Source organism: Hyaena hyaena, unplaced genomic scaffold (genome assembly GCF_003009895.1).
Source record: "Hyaena hyaena isolate Hyena2069 unplaced genomic scaffold, ASM300989v1 scaffold_9, whole genome shotgun sequence".
Taxonomy (NCBI): domain Eukaryota; kingdom Metazoa; phylum Chordata; class Mammalia; order Carnivora; family Hyaenidae; genus Hyaena; species Hyaena hyaena.
In genome coordinates this window covers 8189375-8208665 of record NW_024080641.1, presented here as the reverse complement: position 1 = coordinate 8208665, position 19291 = coordinate 8189375, and the positions used below count along the sequence as shown (strand labels likewise).

Sequence of the window (19291 nt, the reverse complement as noted above, 5' to 3'; positions counted from 1 at the left end):
GGAGGGAAACTGCATTAGAGGGCACTTTCACGTTTGTCTTCGTGTATTTCTTCTAACACACGTGCACTTGGAAAAGAAGAACGACAGGGGCTCCTGGGCGGCTTAGTCGGTTGAGTGTCTGACTTTGGCTCAGGTCATGATCTCGTGGTTTGGGGGTTCGAGCCCCGCGTCGGGCCCTGTGCTGACAGCCAGGAGCCTGGAGCCTGCTTCAGATTCTGTGTCTCCCTCTGTCTCTGCCCCTCCCCAGCTCACGCTCTTTTTCGGTCTCAAAAATAAATAAAACATAAAAAAAAAAAAGAACTACAGATAAGCAAAATAAACACAAAGTCACCACTACCAGAGTAGCACTGTAGTAGCCCTGTAACCTGGTAGTTCATAGGCTTTTTTTTTTTTTTAATCTTAAGTAAGCTCTACGCACAATGGACGGCTTGAACTCACGACCCTGAGATCAAGAGTCGTGCGCTCTACTGAATGAGCCAGCCAGGCACCCCTACAGTTAATATTCTCATTCTGCATATATACACCTACCTACCCACCTGTATGCACATGCACAGCCAGAAGGTACTCCAGGATATAAACACATGCAGGCACACGTGTGTGCATAAAGTATCATTTAACTTGGACACACACAGGTAGGTGTATACATACAATATATGTGCCAACGTTAAATTAAATCGTATGGCTGCTTGGGGCTCCTGGGTGGCTCAGTTGGTTAAGCATCTGACTTCGGCTCAGGTCATGATCTCACGGTTCATGGGTTCGAGCCCCATGTCGGACTCTGCCCTCACAGCTCAGAGCCTGGAGTCTGCTTCGGATTCAGTGTCTCCCTCTCTCCCTGCCCCTCCCCCGCTAGTACTCTCTCTTTCACTCAAAAATAAATTTTAAAAAACATTAAAAAATTATATGGCTGCTTTTTTTTTTAAGCGATGCTCTCTACTTTTCCCTTCCTGTAAATGTTTTTCATAGTCCTCATGTCCAAATTCCCCCAGTTGACCCGAAAATATTCTCTAGAGCTGAATGGTCCAAACCTGTCTCTACTTCAGGCCCACACGCGCCATCTGGTCATGACTCTCAGGTCTGTTTCAACCTGTCACAACTCCTTTTTTAAGAAACTGGCAAATACAGCCACTTCTGGGCGTATCTGGTTGCTTCTTTGCTTGTGTTTCGCTTCTACAGAAAGATGGGGCTGAAGGCCTGACCTCTCGAATGAGCACTTCCTGGTGGGAAACGGGGAGACACACTTCATGTGGATCACAGCCGACCCAGAGCATTAAGGGGCGCTTGGCTGGCTGGCTGGCTGAGTAGAGCATGCAACTCTTGGTCTCAGGGTTATGAGTTCAAGCCCCACGCTGGGTGTACAGCTTATTTAAAAATAAAATCTTGGGGCGCCTGGGTGGCTTAGTAGGTTGAGCGTCCGACTTTGGCTCAGGTCATGATCTCGTGGTTCATGAGTCTGAGCCCCGCAAGGGGGTCTCTGCTGTCAGGGCAGAACCTGTTTCGAATCCTGTCCCCCTCTCTGCCCCTCCCCCAATTGCGCACACTCCCTCTCTCTCAAAAATGAATATTTAAAAATAAAATAAAATAAAAATAAAATCTTAAAAAAAGAGAGAGACCTAGAGCATCTCACTGCCCCACCAGGAGTGAGTGAGTCATGACCCTGGACTGGCGTGAGGACAGCCTCATCCTGGGTCCATCTAGAAAGTCACAGGACACCTGGGTGGCTCAGTTGGTTAAATGTCTGACTTCGGCTCAGGTCATGATCTAATGGTTCAGGAGTTCAAGTCCCACGTTGGGCTCTGTGCTGACTGCCAGCTCAGAGCCTGGAGCCTGCTTCAGATTCTGTGTCTCCCTTGCTCTCTGCCCCTCCCCCACTCATGCTCTGCCTCCGTCTCCCTCTCAAAAATAAACACACATTAGAAAGTCACACACGTATTGTCATTGTGGTTAAAAGAACTGAGGCACTTTGGCAAAATTACAAATTTATTACATATGACTGGCAGATAGCCATTGCTGATATATTATTATCCCAACGTTCATGAAACTTTTCAAAGTAAAAAATAATTGTACACACCGCACGATCACAGGGTCCTTGAGGACCTCCAAACATTTTCTGAGCCAGGTGACTTTTCAACTGCGAGAACTGGCCCCAGCCTTGAAGCTTCAGGAGGTTACATCTGCCGCCCAATGTGGCTGGTATTTTCCCAGCCATAAGGACAAGATTCTACTTCAGAGATGAGGGGGGCTCCCCAAAGGGATCAGTAGCACCCTCGAAGCAGAAACAAGAGACAAGGGGAGAATGGACCGGGGTTGACTCAGAGGGCCTCTGGGGTGAGGGCGAAGAGCCCTCTCCAGGACCAGTCACCCCGTGTCGTCCCCCCTGCCCCACAGGAAGGACCGCCATACAACAGCAGTAGGTAGGTCTGACAATAGAACCTTCTTCTAGTAGTTTCCAGAGCCTACTAGAAGAGGGGACCCAGCAGCAGCCTCAAATGGACTCTGAAGTACCCGGGATGCCAGGAGGTACCTGCCCTTGGTTAATGAGAGGTCCTGGCCAGCGGTCCCAGGTCCCGGAAGGCATCGGTCAGGTCGTTTTGCAAGGATAGCCCTTGGCTAAGACAGGCGGGCCCGCACGACCACGCTGGAGTTGGTCACTCGGGCTCCGTAGTGACCGGCCCAGAACTGTGTGTCCTGGCCCCAGTGTTCGAAGGACACAAAGCGGACACCTGTCTTGATGTCGGAGAACACGTGGGTGACCTGTGGGTAAAGAAGAGATCAGCCCTGTGTGCCTTCTTCTCGAAAGCTGAGCAGGGCTTTCTGGCGGATTGAATCACCTGCTTCTCATTCTAATTCCTGTCCCCTTGAGTCAGGGTGGGTCTCTTTGTGACGCAGGGCGTGGCAGAAATGAAGCTAAGTGACTGTCACCGGGTGACTTTCTAGGTCAGAAAAGGCAATGCAGCTTCTCTTGGATTCTCTAGAACCCTCTTAGTGGGATCCTGAGCCACCGGTAAGCAGAGTCTGGCTGCCCTGAGCTGGCCACGCTTTGAGGAAATCTAAACCAGCCCAGGGAGAGACATCGCACAACGATGCCTCTGGGACTAAATGAAGCCTCCAGATGCTGTTCACACACACACACACACACACACACACACACACACACACACACACCCCCCACCCTGCCCTTCAGCTCCAGCCATTGTCTGAATGCAACTACCAGAGAGACTAGACCACAAGCACCCAACAGAGCCCTCCTTGTAGAAACCACGGGGCACCTGGGTGGCTCAGTCAGTTGAGCGTCTGACTTCAGCTCAGGTAATGATCTTGTGAGTTCGAGTCCCATGTCCCGCTCACTGCTGTCAGCGCAGAGCCCACTTCGGACCCTCTGTCCCCCTCTCTCTCTGCCCCTCCCCTGCTCGCTCCCTCGCTCATGGAAGCACTCTCTCTCAAAACTCAGCATTAAAAAAAAAAAGAGGGGCGCCTGGGTGGCTCAGTTGGTTAAGCGTCTGACTCCGGTTCGGGTCATGATCTCACGGTTCATGGGTTCGAGCCCTGCGGCAGGCTCTGTGTTGACAGCTCAGAGCCTGGAGCCTGCTTTGGATTCTGTGTCACCCTGCCCCTCCCCTGCTCATGCTGTCTCTCTCTCTCTCTCAAAAATAAAAAAATAAATAAAATATATAAAAATTAAAAAACCACAAGAAGTAATAAAATGATTGCTGTCGATGTTTGTTACGCAATAACCAGCCCAGCGCGACCCCCCCCCCCCGCCCCTGTCAGAGGCTTACCTGAAAGCAGACATTGTTGTTCCACTGCTGGATGGGAACAGGCATGGCGGAGAATTTGTCCAGGACCGTCTGGTTGGCATCTAGAAGCTGGACAAGGAGTCGGTACATACAGCCACTGTCGTGTCGGGCTCCCCACCTGTGGAAGGAGGGAGGCCTTGAAGTCGGGGCTTGCCCACCCCGGCTCCCTGGGGGTCTGCCTGCCTCCCCCCCCCCCATTAAACGGTCTCTCCACATATGCAAGTCAAAAATTTGCATATATAAATTTTGTAGCACAACTGGGTGTACCCTGGGACCTTGGCCCCACTTCAGACTCAATGGATCAGAACCTGCATTAAACTGAGCTCCGCAGCTGGTCCGCAAGCACATCGATTTTCTGAACAGTGAGCTGGAGCCCCGCTCTTCAAGGCACCTCCTCCCATATTATTAAGGGGACAATGGAAAGTGCTCATTCTATGTTTACATGGTGGCAAAAGATGTAGTAATGTCCAATGTGCATGCTGACATTTTACGTTTGTTTTTGAAAGAGAAAGACGGAGCATGAGCAGGGGAGGGGCAAAGAGAGAGGGAGACACAGAATCTGAAGCAGGCTCCAGGTTCCGAGCTGTCAGCACAGAGCCCGACGTGGGGCTCGAACTCATGAGCCCTGAGATCATGACCTGAGCCGAAGTCTGACGCTTCACTGAGTGAGCCAAAATCAAGAGTTGAACATTTAACCAACTAAGCCACCCAGGTGCCCCTGCATATTGACATTTTAAGAGATAATTCTCATGTCTGATATTTAAAAGGACCAGGGGAGGGGCGCCTGGGTGGCTCAGTCAGTTAAACAGCTGACTTGATTTTTTGGCTCAGGTCATGATCTCGAGGTTGGTGAGTTCGAGCCTTGTGTCAGGCTCTGGCTCTGCACGGACAGTGCCGGAGCCTGCTTGGGATTCTCTCACTCTCCCTCTCTCTCTGACCATCCCCTACTAGTGCTTTCTCTCTCTCAAAATAAACTTAAAAAAAAATAAAAGAACCAGGGAAATCTAAATATATTTAGCCATGGTGGGATACCCAGCAACATTAAACAAACACAAAACAGTGTCCATCAATGGTAAATGGATAAACTGCGGTATATTCACATACATAACAATGAAAGCATACTGACTGCAGTTACGTACACTTATGGATCTATTTAAAAACATGTCATTGAAAGAAGCCAGGGGCACCTCGGTGGCTCAGTGAGTCAAGCATCTGACTTCAGCCCAGGTCATGACCTCACAGTTCATGAGTTCGAGCCTTGCATCCGACTCTCCCTTCTTAGTGCAGAACCTGCTTCGGATCCTCTGTCTCCCCCTCTCTCAGCCCCTACCCCACTTGTGCTCTTTCTCAAAAATATTTATAAACATTAGGGGTGCCTGGGTGGCTCAGTCGGTTAAGCGTCTGACTTCAGCTCAGGTCATGATCTCACGGTTCGTGGGTTCGAGCCCCGCATCAGACTCTGTGCTGACAGCTAGTTCAGGGCCTGGAGCCTGTTTCAGATTCTGTGTCTCCCTCTCTCTCTGATCCTCCCCTGCTCATGCTGTCTCTCCCTCTCTCTCAAAAATAAATAAAATAGTTAAAAAAATATTTATAAACATTAAAAAAAAAAAGGAAGAAGCCAAATACAAAACATATACCTCAGGACTCTCTGTCTCGAGCACAAAAATGGACACAACATATCTACACTAACGAGTTCACAATGGCAACGACCCCTGGGTGTGTCCTGACCGGAAAGGGGCTGGTAACATGATGCCTTCTCTTTGTGATAACTCACCAAGCTGCACACCTAAAATATGTACACTTAAAAATAAAAAATACATACTTAAAAAAAATAAAACATGTATCTTTTGATGCTAGAAGTCAAAGTTTATAAATTAAGGGTAATGGACTGTAACAATACACAAATGAGTTTCTTCCTTCAGAGGCTTCACATTATTCTTAGAACTAGCTGTCTGCTCTCCGTCTCCCACACAGTTTTGTCCTCACGTAATAATGACATATTTTTATTTTCTCCTGACCTTTTGATTGTCCTTTCACACTGCTCTATGTCAACTGCCTACCAAAATATATATGTAAATAGAAATTGATAGGGGCACCTGGGTAGCTCAGTGGGTTAAGAATCTGACTCTTGATTTTGGCTCAGGTTATGATCTCATGGTTGTGAAATCAAGCTCTGTGTCCAGCTTTGGGCTGGGTGTGAAGTCTGCTTAAGATTCTGTGTGTCCCTTGGCCTCTGCCTCTCTCCTATTTGCACACGCTCTCTCTCTCAAAAAAAAAAGGGGGGGGCACGCTCTGGGTTGCTTAGTCAGTTAAGCGTCCGACTTCAGCTCAGGTCATGATCTCAAGGTTCATGGGTTCGAGCCCCACGTCGGGCTCTGTGCTGGCAGCTCAGAGCCTGGAGCTTGTTTCAGATTCTGTGTCTCCCTCACTCCCTGCCCCTTCCCTGCCCACACCCTCTCTCTCTCTCAAAAAAAAAAAAAACATTAAAAAAAATAATAAAGTAAGTGAATTTGTAAAAACTGAAATGTTAAGCAGTCATTTTGCCTGACTCTCTGGGAGCTGCTATGCCTGGGGGGACCACACACCATAGTGAGGGGCCTGCTTCTTCTGTACAACTGGCAGACTGTGAGCAAGGGCCAGGAAAGGATGCCCATATGATGCCCCCACCGGAGATGTGATGTGTAGCTGGTAATTTTTAGAACAGGGAACACAGCTGCAGCAGATCTGGAATTGGCCTCCCTTAAAAATTATCTGGGTCATGTGTCCCCTGGAAAGTCTTCAGGCACCCCAGTGTCAAGACCATCAGGACAGAGCATAATGAGCTCTGGAATCAGAGGAGGCTGAGCCTGATGCCAGGTCTCACCAAGCCTTAGCTGTGCCACCAGGGCAAATCACCTCCCTAAACCTTTCGACAGCTCCTGAAGCTCGGAAAGAACTGGCATCTTGAAATACACATTCTCACTGGATCAAGGCTCAAAAAAAAAAAAAAAAAAACCTGAAATGCTTTAACAGGTCACACTTACAAAGCGCTTGCTAGGAACTTGACGTGTAACCAACCCTACCTTGTAAAGAAAGGGAAACCCAAGCCCACTGTGACTTGCCCAAAGCCACAAAGTTGGCAGAGCCAGGTCTGGGCTCAGAAAGTCTGGATCCAGAAGGTAAACTTAGCTAACCATCTTCACTGCCTCCTCCCAAGGCAAGGAGCATCTCATTCACAGAGGAGACTGAGCGGGGCCAAGTCCTCTGTAATTGGATCCAATCTGGCATCTTGCAATCCAGTTCCACGGGGGGGGGGGGGGGGGGGGGGGGGGGGGGGGGGGGGGGGGGGGGGGAGGGGAGGAGTTAAGTCATTCAACTCCCTGATCTTCACTTTATCTATAATGGTCATGGCTGGGCGCGTGCAGTCAGGGCTGAGCAAAGGGCCGTTTTCATCATCATACTCACCAGTCAGAGACACAAATCTCAATCTTGCCACTATCTAGCAGCTCTGGCCACAGACCCTCCTCCTCCAAGTCCAAGACCTGCTTTTTGCGACACCAACTAGTGAAGAGGGAGAAAGGTCAGTCGAACAGGCAGGCAGGTCTTGCTCACCACGGCCCTGGCCCTTGTGGGGTAGGGGCTTTCACCTGAAGGAAGACACGAAGCAGGTCTGCGAGGGGGCCCCAGGCACCGTTGACCGGTTTACCTCCACCACCCAGCCGTCCCCACCGTGCTGCACCATCCATTTCCGGAGGCCTTCTGTTAAATAAAATAGGCTTGCGCCCAAGTTCCTCGCCCGCCCACCCGCCGGCCCCCGCCGCCCACCGGCCCCGATGAGGCCCCGCCCCCCGGCTCCCCGGAGGAGGACCCCCCACCCCAGCCTGCGCTCCCAACCCTGGCCGCAGGGGTTGCGGATGAGGTTGCGTCCGATCGGTCGGCGTTCGCAGAAGCGGCCCAGCAGGCAGGGCCGGCCATCGCGGGCGGGGGGCAGGCAGCTGCGGGCGAGCGGCAGCAGGGCGCCGTGGTCCCGGGCCAGAATGAGCAGCCACAGGGCCTGGCCGTCCACCAGCGCGCGCCAGCCCCGGCACACGCGGCGGCAGCACCCCAGCAGCGTGCGTGGCGGCACGTGGCTCAGCACCACCAGCAGCAGCTCGGGCGGCAGTTGGCTCAGGTCCAGCGCCTCCTCGGGTTCGGGCTCCGGCGCGGGGACCCGGGCGGGCCGGCCCCTGGAGGTCGAGGCGCCCATGTTCCCCGCCCCGCGCCAGGCCCGGAGGTGACTGCGGGAGGGTTAAGGTCAAGGAGGCAGGGGCCCGCAGCCTCGGCGGCGGCAGCGGCGCGCGCGCAGCCTCCGCCGGCCCCGCGCCGGCCCCGCCCCTGACCGCCGCACCCCCGGGCCGCCGGCCGCCCCCGCGGCCCTGCCACACCCCGCCTCCGTCCCCGGGTGGCGAGCCCCCAGCCTCCCAGTCCGTCCTTTCCAGCAGCCTCTCCACCCAGCTCCGCGCCCGGGCCGGCCAGCCCCCCGAGTCCCACCTTGGGTCAGTGCCGGGGCCAGTCGCCCGCTAGCCCTCACCTGTTCCCTCGCGCCCTCCTCCCCGCCTCCACTCTTTTACTCGCCGGCCCCTCCTTTCTTAGCCAGCCTTCCCACCCCCCCATCCTGTCCTCCCTCTGGCTGGCTGGTCTCCGCACTCCACTCCCTCCGGCCGCCCCCGGAACTCCCCCGCCCCCAGCCAGCCCCTCCCTCCCCACCCCGATACTTGCCAGACCCCCTGGGGTGTTTCCGCCGTGGGAGAACTACAGGTCCCGACCTGACGACGCAGACGGGAGAGGGGCGGAGGCCGCCGGGATCCCGGGCCCGTCCGCGCCCTCCCGCCTCTTGGAGTGTCCCCGACCCGGCCGGAAGACGCCTGGTGAGGAACAACTGCCGTTATTTTGGTCAGGCATCCGGGTGGGAGCTCACACCCGTTCACTCCTTTAAATATCCCCGTCACCTTTATGGCGGGGCAAGGTCAGCCCCATTTCACGGGAGAAAACAAGGGGGAGTAGGAGCCAAATGCATTATCTATTTGAACCCCAAAACGGGTGCTCTCACCAGAAATAACGCCAGCCAATCTTTACGGAGAGTTTTACTACCAATCAGAGTAGTAACCCCCGGAGGTAGGCACTGCCGTGTGCCCCTTCACAGGTGAGAAAACAGGCCGGCCGAGGCCAAGTGACTTGCTTTGTGGTCACCCGGCTAGCAGGTGACAGAGCTGGGATTTGAACCCGGGCGGTCTGGCTCAGAATCCCCTGCTTTAAACTTCTACTAAGCCCTGGGGCGCCTGGGTGGCTTAGTCGGTTAAGCGTCCGACTTTCGCTTAGGTCAAGATCTCGCGGTTCGTGGGTTCGGCCACTGTGCTCTCAGCTAGCTCAGAGCCTGGAGCCTGTTTCAGAGTCTGTGACTCCCTCTCTCTCTGACCCTCCCCTGCTCACGCTGTCTCTCTCTCTCTCCTAGAAATAAATAAAACACTGGAAAAATTTTTTAAAAAATTAAACCTCTCTACCAAGTCTGTCTAGGAAAAGAGAAGTGTAAGCCGCACATGGCGTTCTAAATATCAAGAAATAAAACCAGACATGGATCTGTGTCCATGTGGAGCTTACATGATGAACAGAAGACATAATAAGCAAATTGTAGAGTGTTGGGGAAATAATTGAAAATACAGTCTCCTGCCAACCCCGAAAAACCTCCATAAACAGAAAAGAATGAAGCAGTTTTATCATTAAGCGTTAAGCCAGACTACAATGCACCGTGGGCCACGATGAACAATAGACACGCCGTGTAAATTACATGGTGTGTCAGAAGGTAATTAATGCTGTGGAAGAATAGATTAGGGAGGGGAATAGGGCACCAGCAGCCTGGGTGGGAGACCCTTCATTCTGAAACATAGATTATTACACTGGCCTATTTCTTTTCAGTACCTACATCTTCAGTAAATGTGTGCAAACCTGTGCAAGAGTGGAACAGAGTAAGGAGCCCCCAGCTCCACAGTTACCCTCCCGGCCAATCTGGTTTCGACTCCACTCCCACCTGCTTGTTCACCGCCGCCTGCCAATTGGAAGCAAATCCTGGCCATTGCACCCTTCTGTCCCTAACCAAAATTATTGTTTTCACGGAATAAGTAGACTGTGGGAATCTTTTTGAGAATGAGCCTATGAAAAGTGGTTATGACCCAACCATATGGGCTCAAAAAAGTTCTTTTTTTGATTTTTAGAAAAAAACTTTACAAACTTAAAAATAGGATAAAAGGACACCATGGACAGCGAGATTCCTTCCATTCCCCAGTTCTTCTCCGAGGCAGTCTCTGTGACCTCCTGGAATTACATCCCAAGCTGTACTCTGATTAAAGAGAAAAACAGAGGCGCCTGAGTGGCTCAGTCGGTTGAGGGTCTGACTCTTGATTTCTGCTTAGGTTGTGGGATAGAGCCCTGCATTGGGCTCTGTGCTGAGCGTGGAGCCTCCTTAAGATCCACGCCCCCCCTCTCTCAAAGGAAAGAAAAGAAAAAAGAAGGGAAAGGGAGGGGAAGGGGCACCTGGCCGGCTCAATTGGTAACGAGTGCAACTCTTGATCTCAGGACTGTGAGTTTGAGCCCCGTGTTGGCAGTAGAGATTACTTAAAAATAAAATCTCAAAAGCAAAACGAAACAAAAACAAATATAAAGAAGTGCGTACCATCTAGGAGGTAAGGCAATGATTACAGAATAATGGCTGCCAGGAGGGTGGTGCTGTGCAAAGAACCCCAGGGGCCATTTGGGAAAAGTCACGGGTGTATTTTGGTGCCACAGTAATGGGGGGGGGAGGGTGTCGCTGGGAAGGTGTGCAAGGACAATGTCACTCAGCAGAGACCTGTGCTGGATTCCCCCTCCTCCTCCTCCTCCTCCTCCTCCTCCTCCTCCTCCTCCTCCTCGAGGTCCTGTGCAAGGAGAATAATCTTAAAAGCTGTTAATCTGAACCTAGAACCCAGTTCCATTCTGCATGTGAATGTGAAGTGTGTTAACCCTGAATCGTCCAGGAAAGCAACTCCTGGGTCAGTCTGTACTTGGCTTGGTGGGGACTTGAGCAGTTTATTCTTCAATTCACGAAACCAGAAAATCTCTTCATCTAGGCAGTGCCAGCTGTGGGTTTTATGGAGCTCCAAGCTCCAAGGATCCCTGTGGGGGGTGGGGGTAGTATCCTGGGGCTGTATCAAATCCCCTGGGGTGGGGGGGACTTTTAAAACGCAAGTTCTGAATCATCAGGTCTGCCCTGGGAACAGAAGTTCCCAGGGGGTTTTGTCAATGATCTCTCTCCTTTTGTCTCACCTTTTACGTTATACTTAGGGTTATTTTATTAACATTTGAAGAATTATCTGTGGAGGCAGCTTTCATTATCCAAGTATTTCCTTTCAAAATAGTAAAGGCAGCTTGGGAAATTACCTACTATAAATGGGGGAGCTAGCTCTGCCGGGGGGAAGGGCTTCCTGAGTAGGGACAGGGGCATCTCTCCCAAGGAGGCGTGTTTGGGAGATTGTGGGGGGGAACCTGCCAAGCCAGTTTGCCAGAAAAGAAAAATCTGGAACCCTGAGGCCTTGGGAGGTAGGCTGCACTATTAATTCCAAGGGCATTAAAGGCTTTGTTCCCATGCCCCCACCTCTCTTCCGTCCAGCTACTGGCTGTATTTTGATCCCAGAAAAGAAAACTTGACGCGAATTGGTCTTTTGTATGGAGGGAACGTGGGAGGGAGCAGGTAATTTGGTTAAAACTATGCTCTCAGAAGGATGGAGAGGTGTCTGGGCGGAGGCAAACTACCCGAGATAGGACTTGTCAGAAGAGCCCTTAATCAGGGATAATCTAGTTTTTTGGGGTTTTTTTAATGTTTTTTTTTTTTAAATTTATTTCTAGGGGAGAGAGAGAGAGAGAGAGAGAGAGACAGCGTGAGCAGGGGAGGGTCAGAGAGAGAGGGAGTCACAGACTGAAACAGGCTCCAGGCTCTGAGCTGGCAGTCAGCACAGAGCCCGACGCGGGGCTCTAACCCACGAACCGCAAGATCATGACCTAAGCGAAAGTCGGACACTTACCCAGCCTCCAGCGTGTCACCATCTCTCCCCATAAACTAAAGAGCCACGGAACCCACAAACCTTTGCCCTCAAACAGTAATTCCTCTCCAACTGAAGCCATATTTGGATAAAATCAAGCCCTTAAGGAAAGTTGGACCAGATGCAGTTTTCAAGGTTAAACACACCAACAAAATAAGAGGCTTTAAAGGATCAAAACACCAGTCTACTTGGAGGGGTACACGCCTAGCGGCCTTTGAAAAGAAATGGGGCCAGGTGAGGGTGTGTGTGTGTGTGTGTGTGTGTGTGTGTGTGTGTGTGTGTTGGGGGGAGGGCAGTGGGCTCAGAGCATCTGCAGGGAGTGGGGCGGCCTGTCTGCAGCCTGTGGGACTGTCTAGCTGGAATATTGAAAATAACAGATCAAGTGAACATTAAATACGACAATGGTATATATTGTGGTTTTGTTAAAAAGGGAGAGAGAGAGAAAAACTTTATCTTTTAGAGATAAATACTGAAGAATTTTGGCGAAAATGCTATGATGTCTGGGATTGCTTTAAAATAATCCAGTGGGAGGGGGGCGCCTGGGTGACTCAGTCTGTTAAGCGTCCGACTTTGGCTCAGGGCATGATCTCACGGTTTGTGGGTTCGAGCCCCGCATCGGGCTCTGTGATGACTGCCAGCTCAGAGCCTGGAGCCTGTTTCAGATTCTGTGTCTCCCTCTCTCTCTGACCCTCCCCTGCTCATGCTGTCTCTTTCTCAGAAATAAATAAAACATTAAAAAAATTTTTTAAATAATCCAGTGGGAGGAGCACCTGGGTGGCTCAGGTCATGATTTCATAGTTTGTGGGTTCGAGCCCCGCGTCGGGCTCTCTGCTGACAGCTAGCTCGAAGCCTGGAGCCTGCTTGAGATTCTGTATCTCCCTCTCTCTCTGCCCCGCCCCTACTTGCGCTCTCTCTCTGTCTCTTAAAAATAAATAATAGTGAAAAAAATTTTTAAATATATTAAAATTCCATCGACAGAAGCAACGAAAACCAAATATATGCAATAGTTCTTGAAAAAGTGTATAAAGTTTATTAAAGGGCATGAAGTAAGAGTGAGCTGTTACGCAAAAGGAGAAGGTGTACACAGAGTCACTCAGACAAACGCAAAAGCATGTCCTGGGCACAAACCTGAAATTGCAGGCTGGTGAGCACAATACACCATTTACATAGAACTTGAAAACACGTAAAACTGTGCTGTATAATAACTGTGGGACACGGGCGCCTAGGGGGTCAGTCAGTTAAGCGTCTGACTCTTGATTTTGGCTCAGGTCATGATCTCTCGGTTCATGGGATCGAGCCCTGAGTTGGACTGAGGGCTAACACTGCAGAACCTGCTTGGGATTCTCCCTCCCTCTCTCTCTCTCTCTCTCTCTCTCTCTCTTTCTCCGTCCCCCCTCCCCCAGGTCGCACATGCGTGTGCTCTCTCTCTCAAAATAAACATTTAAAAAAAATAATAATTGTGGGGCAACCGTGTAGAAAGAGCCGTGGCTGGGAAGGGGGAGGGGATTGGAAGAAGGGGAAGATACGCAGCGGACTGTCAGAACTAGGATTTGAAACCTGGCAGTCGGCTTCAGAATCCCTCTGGGCTCAGTGCCAAGTTCATGGAGTCATGACACCTGCTTCCACCTGAGCCCAGAGAGCCAGCTCCTAGCTGAGATTGATTCCTTCATCTAGGCCCTGCCCTGACCAGATGCCCGGTGCGGCAGGTGGGATGTTGGCTCAGGAAAGCTCAACCGTCATCCAAGGGTAATCCAGGCAGCCCTTGACCTCCCCATTCATATGCCAGAGATAGCGTCCCCACAATGAACCCCCCTGTCCAGGGCCACGACATCCACACTAATGCCAGTTCCCTTCACCAGATCTGGAGGTAGATGCACCCAGCCCCCACCCCTCCTGAGCTAAGCAAGTCATTTGTCGTCTGTTCCTTCCTGAATTAAATGGAGACTGTCACCTTTACTCCCTGAGTTGGACAATGATTTCCTGATATGGCCTATCACAGTGGTTATCGCATAGCAGCCCCAGGCAGAATTAGTTAAAATGAACTGTGACCCTGTGAAGAAATGCCACAGTTAATTCACAAATTCTACAAGCATTTATGGAGCGCTGACGGTTTGCCAGGCTAGGCACTTGGGGACACAGGAGCAAATGCAACAGGCAAAGCGTTTATCCTCTTGGAGCTGAAAACAAACAAATAAGCGAAGACGTAGATAAATGAAGAATAGAGGGGGGTGGTGAGTACTATGGGAAAAGAAAATAAAGTAAGAGAGGGATCCAGAAAGTACAGGGGGTAAGGTTGCACTTTCAGACAAGGCAGCCAGGGCCCTCACTGAGAAGCTGACATTTGCACTGAGATGTGAAAGGGACCAGGGATTAAATCATATCAATCATATCAATATCTGAGGAAGGAGTACTCCTAGAAGGGAAAACAGCAGGTGCAAAGGCCCTGTGGCAGGAGCAAGGAATAAGAAGAAGGCCTATGTGGCTGGAGTATAAGGGAGAGCTGTTGAAGATGCCCTCAGAAAGGTGACAGGGACAGGCTGCGGGGGGCTTTGTCTTCTCCCCTGAGTGAGGAAACCACGGAGGGCTCCAAGCAGGGGAGATGCCACCCGACCTAGGTGTTCACAGGTGCCCCCTGCTGCCCTTGGGAACAAGAGGAGATAGCACAGAAAGCAGGACGCTGCCATGATAAAATGGTGTCAGAAGAGGAGGGTAGACTGGACCAGGGCCCCGGGCATAGGAGCAGGAAGTGGATGTTTCTGGATAGATTCGTAAGCAGAACGGACAGGATTTGCTGGAGAATGGGCGTGGGGTGAGAGCCGCGCTGAGGATGTGTGGGTCCCCAGGGCAAGTATGTTTCTGGGGAGTTGCTGTCTAGGATGTCTAGAAATGATTCGATTGTGCCTACAAAATTCATGGACCCAAGTGAGGTCTAGTGAGTTACCATTCACGATTCAGAATGACGGGCACAGAACAAGTACTTACATATTTGCTTGTTCAACCCGTGCCTGTGAGATGTTTCGGAGAGTTCCAGCACTGTCCCTCCACATTCTTTATCGCCAGATGTGTCACTTGAAGATAATCTAATAGCCCTCCTCACGCAAGAGAGGCAGCAATCTGCTCTTACTCACTGTTCTTGTCTCGGCTAATCTCTAATGCCATTTATTTGGCCCTGGTTACGGCATCACTCGTGATGTTGCCTCATCCCTTGTGCCATTGTGAACATGGGCTTCCAGCGACTCTCTCGAAGGTTTTCCTAGGCTTTGCTGATGACCACAAATGTGATTCTTTAAAAAATTTTTTTAATGTTTTTTTATTTATTTCTAGGGGAGAGAGAGAGAGACAGCGTGAGCAGGGGTGGGTCAGAGAGAGAGGGAGTCACAGACTCTGAAACAGGCTCCAGGCTCTGAGCTTGCAGTCAGCACAGAGCCCGACACGGGGCTCGAACCCACGAACCGCGAGATCATGACCCAAGCAAAAGTCGGACGCTTAACCGACTAAGCCACCCAGGCGCCCCTACAAATGCGATTCTTAACCAGTGGATGCGGGGAAACGTGAGTGAGAATTTTTCTGGTCGTGCTGAATGGTCGTATTTGGAACTTCATAGCATAAGTGCACAACATATCTTCCCAGCTTCTCTTTCTTTCTTTTTTAAATTAAATTAAATTAGGGGCACCTGGCTGGCTCAGTCGGTTGGGCGTCAGACTTCAGCTCAGGTCACCGTCTCACCGTTCGTGGTTTCGAGCCCCGCATCGGGCTCTGTGCTGAACGTTTGCTCAGAGCCTGGAGCCTGCTTCAGATTCTGTGTCTCCCTCTCTCTGCCCCTCCTCTGCTTGAGCTCTGTCTCACTGTCTCTCAAAGAAATCAATAAATGTAAAAAAACCCCATTTTTAAAATTAAATTATTTTATTTGAGAGAGAGAGCGAGCGAGCAGGGGGGAGAGGCAGAAGAGAGAGAGAATCTCAAGCAGTCTCCATGCTCAGCCAGGAGCCCGTCAGTAAGGAGCCCGACTCCGGGCTCAATCCCATGACCCTGGGATCACGACCAGAGCCGAAATCAAGACACTGAACCGACTAAGCCACCCAGGTACCCCACCACTGGGTCTTTTCGTACATTCTTCGGGGCAGACTCCCTGCATTCCTAGAGTCTGTCAACCTTGACTGTGTCTTCCACGTGCCATGCCGAGTGAGCATACGCAAAACACAAAAGTGGTCTTGGGTCCACCCCTCACAGCTTAACGCTGCCCTGGGGGAGACTTCTTGCCCATCGCTTGGAAGGGCCCAGGGTGCGGTGGACTCATGGTCTGGAGAACCCTGGGAGGGAAAAGGTCTTATGAATTTCTGATCCTGGAGAAGACACAGGCCAGTCCTTTGAGAGCCTGGGGTCTTGTTCCGGCTAAGAGTGACAGGCCGTGAATAATGGCCAGTTATTGTGGTGGAAATGAAAAGATCTTCACAGACAGCAGAGAAAGAGATAGGTAGTTCCTCTCTGAAGGGATGTAGCCTTATTGTAAATCCAAATTTACTAAACAAATCCTTCCACAAAATACAGTTTACTAAATATTTATTAAATACGATTCTCAGATAATAGGCTACCATCAAGAAGCAAGAATTTCTGGGCCCTCAAAGGTTTTCTAATTGACATATGGGGCGCCTGGGCGGCTCAGTCGGTTGAGCGTCCGACTTCAGCTCTGGTCATGATCTCATGGTTCGTGGGTTCGAGCCTCAAATGGGGCTCTTTGCTGACAGCTCAGAGCCTGGAGCCTGCTTCGGCTTCTGTGTCTCCCTCTCTCTCTCTGCCCCTCCCCCACTTGTTCTCTGTCTCTCTCTGTCTTTCAAAAACAAAGAAATGTTAAAGCAAAATTAAAAAAAAAATGGACATGAGGCAGGTTAATGAGAAAAAAAATCAAATTTTATAGGCATACATATGGGGAATCCACATGGACATGGAAATTCCAAAGACAGTCAGGCCAAATGAGGCCTATATGTCCTTCAGAGAAAGGGGCAGCGGTCTGGAACTTCAGAGGAAAGGAATATTCTTGACCGATTTAGTAATTAGATGTCTGCCCTACTATACAGATGGGTCACTCAGATAAGAATTGTCTATGTTAATAACCGTTATTCTGGGAAAGACTCTCAATTTGGATTCTTCTGTGTGGCTCAGGGAGGGGCAAAGCTCTCCCCCGAGGGGCGCCTGCCTGGGTGGCTCAGGTCATGATCTCACGGTTCCTGAGTTCGAGCCCCGCACCAGGGTCGCTGCTGTCAGCACAGAGCTGGCTTCTGATCTTCTGTCCCCCCACCCCCGCTCTCTCTGCTCCTGCTCCCGCTGGCTCTCTTTCTCAAAATAAATAAATAAACTTAAAAAAAAAAAAAGTTTCTCTGGAGTTTGTAGGGTCTTAAGGGCCTTCAGCTTGAAGTAAATCCATGAGCCCAAGGAGCACATTCCAAGGGATCCGTCCCGATCTCCTCCACTGTGTAGATCAGATGAACCAGAACTCAACCTGGGTTGAGTTTAAGTCATCTGTATTTTGATCAGGAAGGGGACGGTGGGCGTGCATCTTTATTTAGCCTTGTAGAGGAAAAAAAAAATCCCCAGATTTTTCCTTCTTCTCTGCTGCGTTTCTCCCCTGTGGGCTTCCTCTACGACTCACGCAGGACGCTTCACTTCTGATCCTCTGGTCACCAAACGCGTGGAGGTTTTCCCCACAGAGAGGACGCCGCTGTCATCATACCACTTCCCCACGTCCCGACGCTGTCTACCCACAGATGACGTCAGATCCCAACGGTTAGGGGCCACTCCCCCGAGACTTCTCCCCAGCCCTGACCCCCACACACTTCAGACGCCACCGTCAAGCCCAGGTTATCACCAGCCAGCTGTACAGGTCACAGGCGGGAGGTCCCGAAGTCCCCCTCCTCGGGGTCTATTAATTTGCTAGAGCAGGTGACGGAGCTCAGGGAAACACTCTTATCAGTTAATTAAAGGAAACCGTCAAGGTCACAGATGAACAGACTGATGAGGAGATACATGGGGAAGGTCTAGGAGGGTCCTGAGCCTCGGAGTTTCCGTGACCGTGGAATTGGGGTGCTTCACCCGCCCCATGTCGATGTGTTTGCCCACCTAGAAGTTCTCCGAACCCCCTTCTATGGGAGGTTCTATGGGACTTTCTATGTCCCTTCTATGGGACTTTACGGAGGCCCCTTCACATAGGCACGAGCATTTGTTAACACCATCATGAACTCCGTTTCCACCCCTCTCCCCTTGCTCTCCACCCAGAGTCACCTCACTAGAACAAAGGATATTTCTAGTGCTCTTGTCACTTAGGAAATGACAAAGGTTTTAGAAGTTCTGAGCCAGGAGGCTGAGGCAGAGGCAGAGATGGATACAGATATTTCCTGTCGTCTCACAGACCATACGTTACGTTTTGTTTTTAATTGCTACTGTCGTTAACTTCATTTTATTTATTTGTTTTTAAATGTTTGTTTATTTTTGAGAGAGAGAGAGAGAGCCAGCGCGTACAGGTGCACGAGCAGAGGAGGGGCAGGGAGAGAGAGGGACAGAGGATCCAAAGCAGGCTCTGTGCTGATGTGGAGCTCGAACTCAAGAACTGTGAGGAGGCCTGAGCTGAAGTCGGACACCTAACCGACTGACCCACCCTGCGCCCCTGTTCTGTTTTAAGTAATAGAATTTAAGGGGCGCCCAGGTGGCTCAGTCCATGGAGCGCCTGACTCTTGCTTTAGGCTCAGGTCATGATCCCAGGGTTGTGGGATCGAGCCTGGCATCTGGCTCTGCTCTGACATCAAGAAGCCTGCTTGGGATTCTTTCCCTCTCTCTCTGCCCCTGTCCCAGCCTCCCGTGCGCTCTCTGTCTCAAAACAAACAAACAAACAAACAAACATTGTTTTTTAAAAGTAATAGAATTTAAATCTTCTTTATGTGGTTAAATATTTTTTAAGTTTATTTATTTTGAGAGAGAGAGAGCACGAGCAAGCTCAAAGTCACGAACCTGAGATCATGATCTGATCAACCAAGAGATGGATGTTTAACCGGGCACCCAGGCGCCCCTCCTTTCTGGAGTTCTAACAGAAGCCCTCAGAGAACTGGCAAAAACTACCAGCCCTCTGCCTAGAACTGGGGCTGGGGGCGGTTGGGGGGGGGGCAGTTGACATGACTGTACCTGCTGCTGGTGGGTGGGGTGGCGACCCCTGTGCTACCCCCACCCCCATCCTTGGGGGTTGGGGGGGCCACAGGCCCTGAGGCCTGTGGTGTGAACCGAGGACTCAGCTCCAGCCCAAGGGATAGTGGTGGCCCGGTGATCACCCGGAGCCCTGAACTTGTTCTTTGTCCGAGTCAGTGAATGAGACATTGCCACTATCAACGGGCAGCAGGGTTTTGGCAGCGGGGGGTAGGGGTG

At 51.0% G+C, this 19291-nt stretch overlaps 1 protein-coding gene across 1 annotated transcript; it reads right to left on the bottom strand.

Annotated features, from left to right (window-relative positions):
* Positions 1 to 1962: 1962 nt before the first annotated feature.
* On the bottom strand, positions 1963 to 8076 carry FBXO27 (F-box protein 27). Its single transcript, XM_039248269.1, has 5 exons — positions 7671 to 8076; positions 7424 to 7535; positions 7242 to 7337; positions 3780 to 3915; positions 1963 to 2754 (listed from the first exon to the last, which is right to left on the bottom strand). Exons 1-5 carry the CDS (start codon positions 8020 to 8022, stop codon positions 2611 to 2613), a joined length of 840 nt encoding a protein of 279 aa, XP_039104200.1. The 5' UTR covers positions 8023 to 8076; the 3' UTR covers positions 1963 to 2610.
* Positions 8077 to 19291: the final 11215 nt, after the last annotated feature.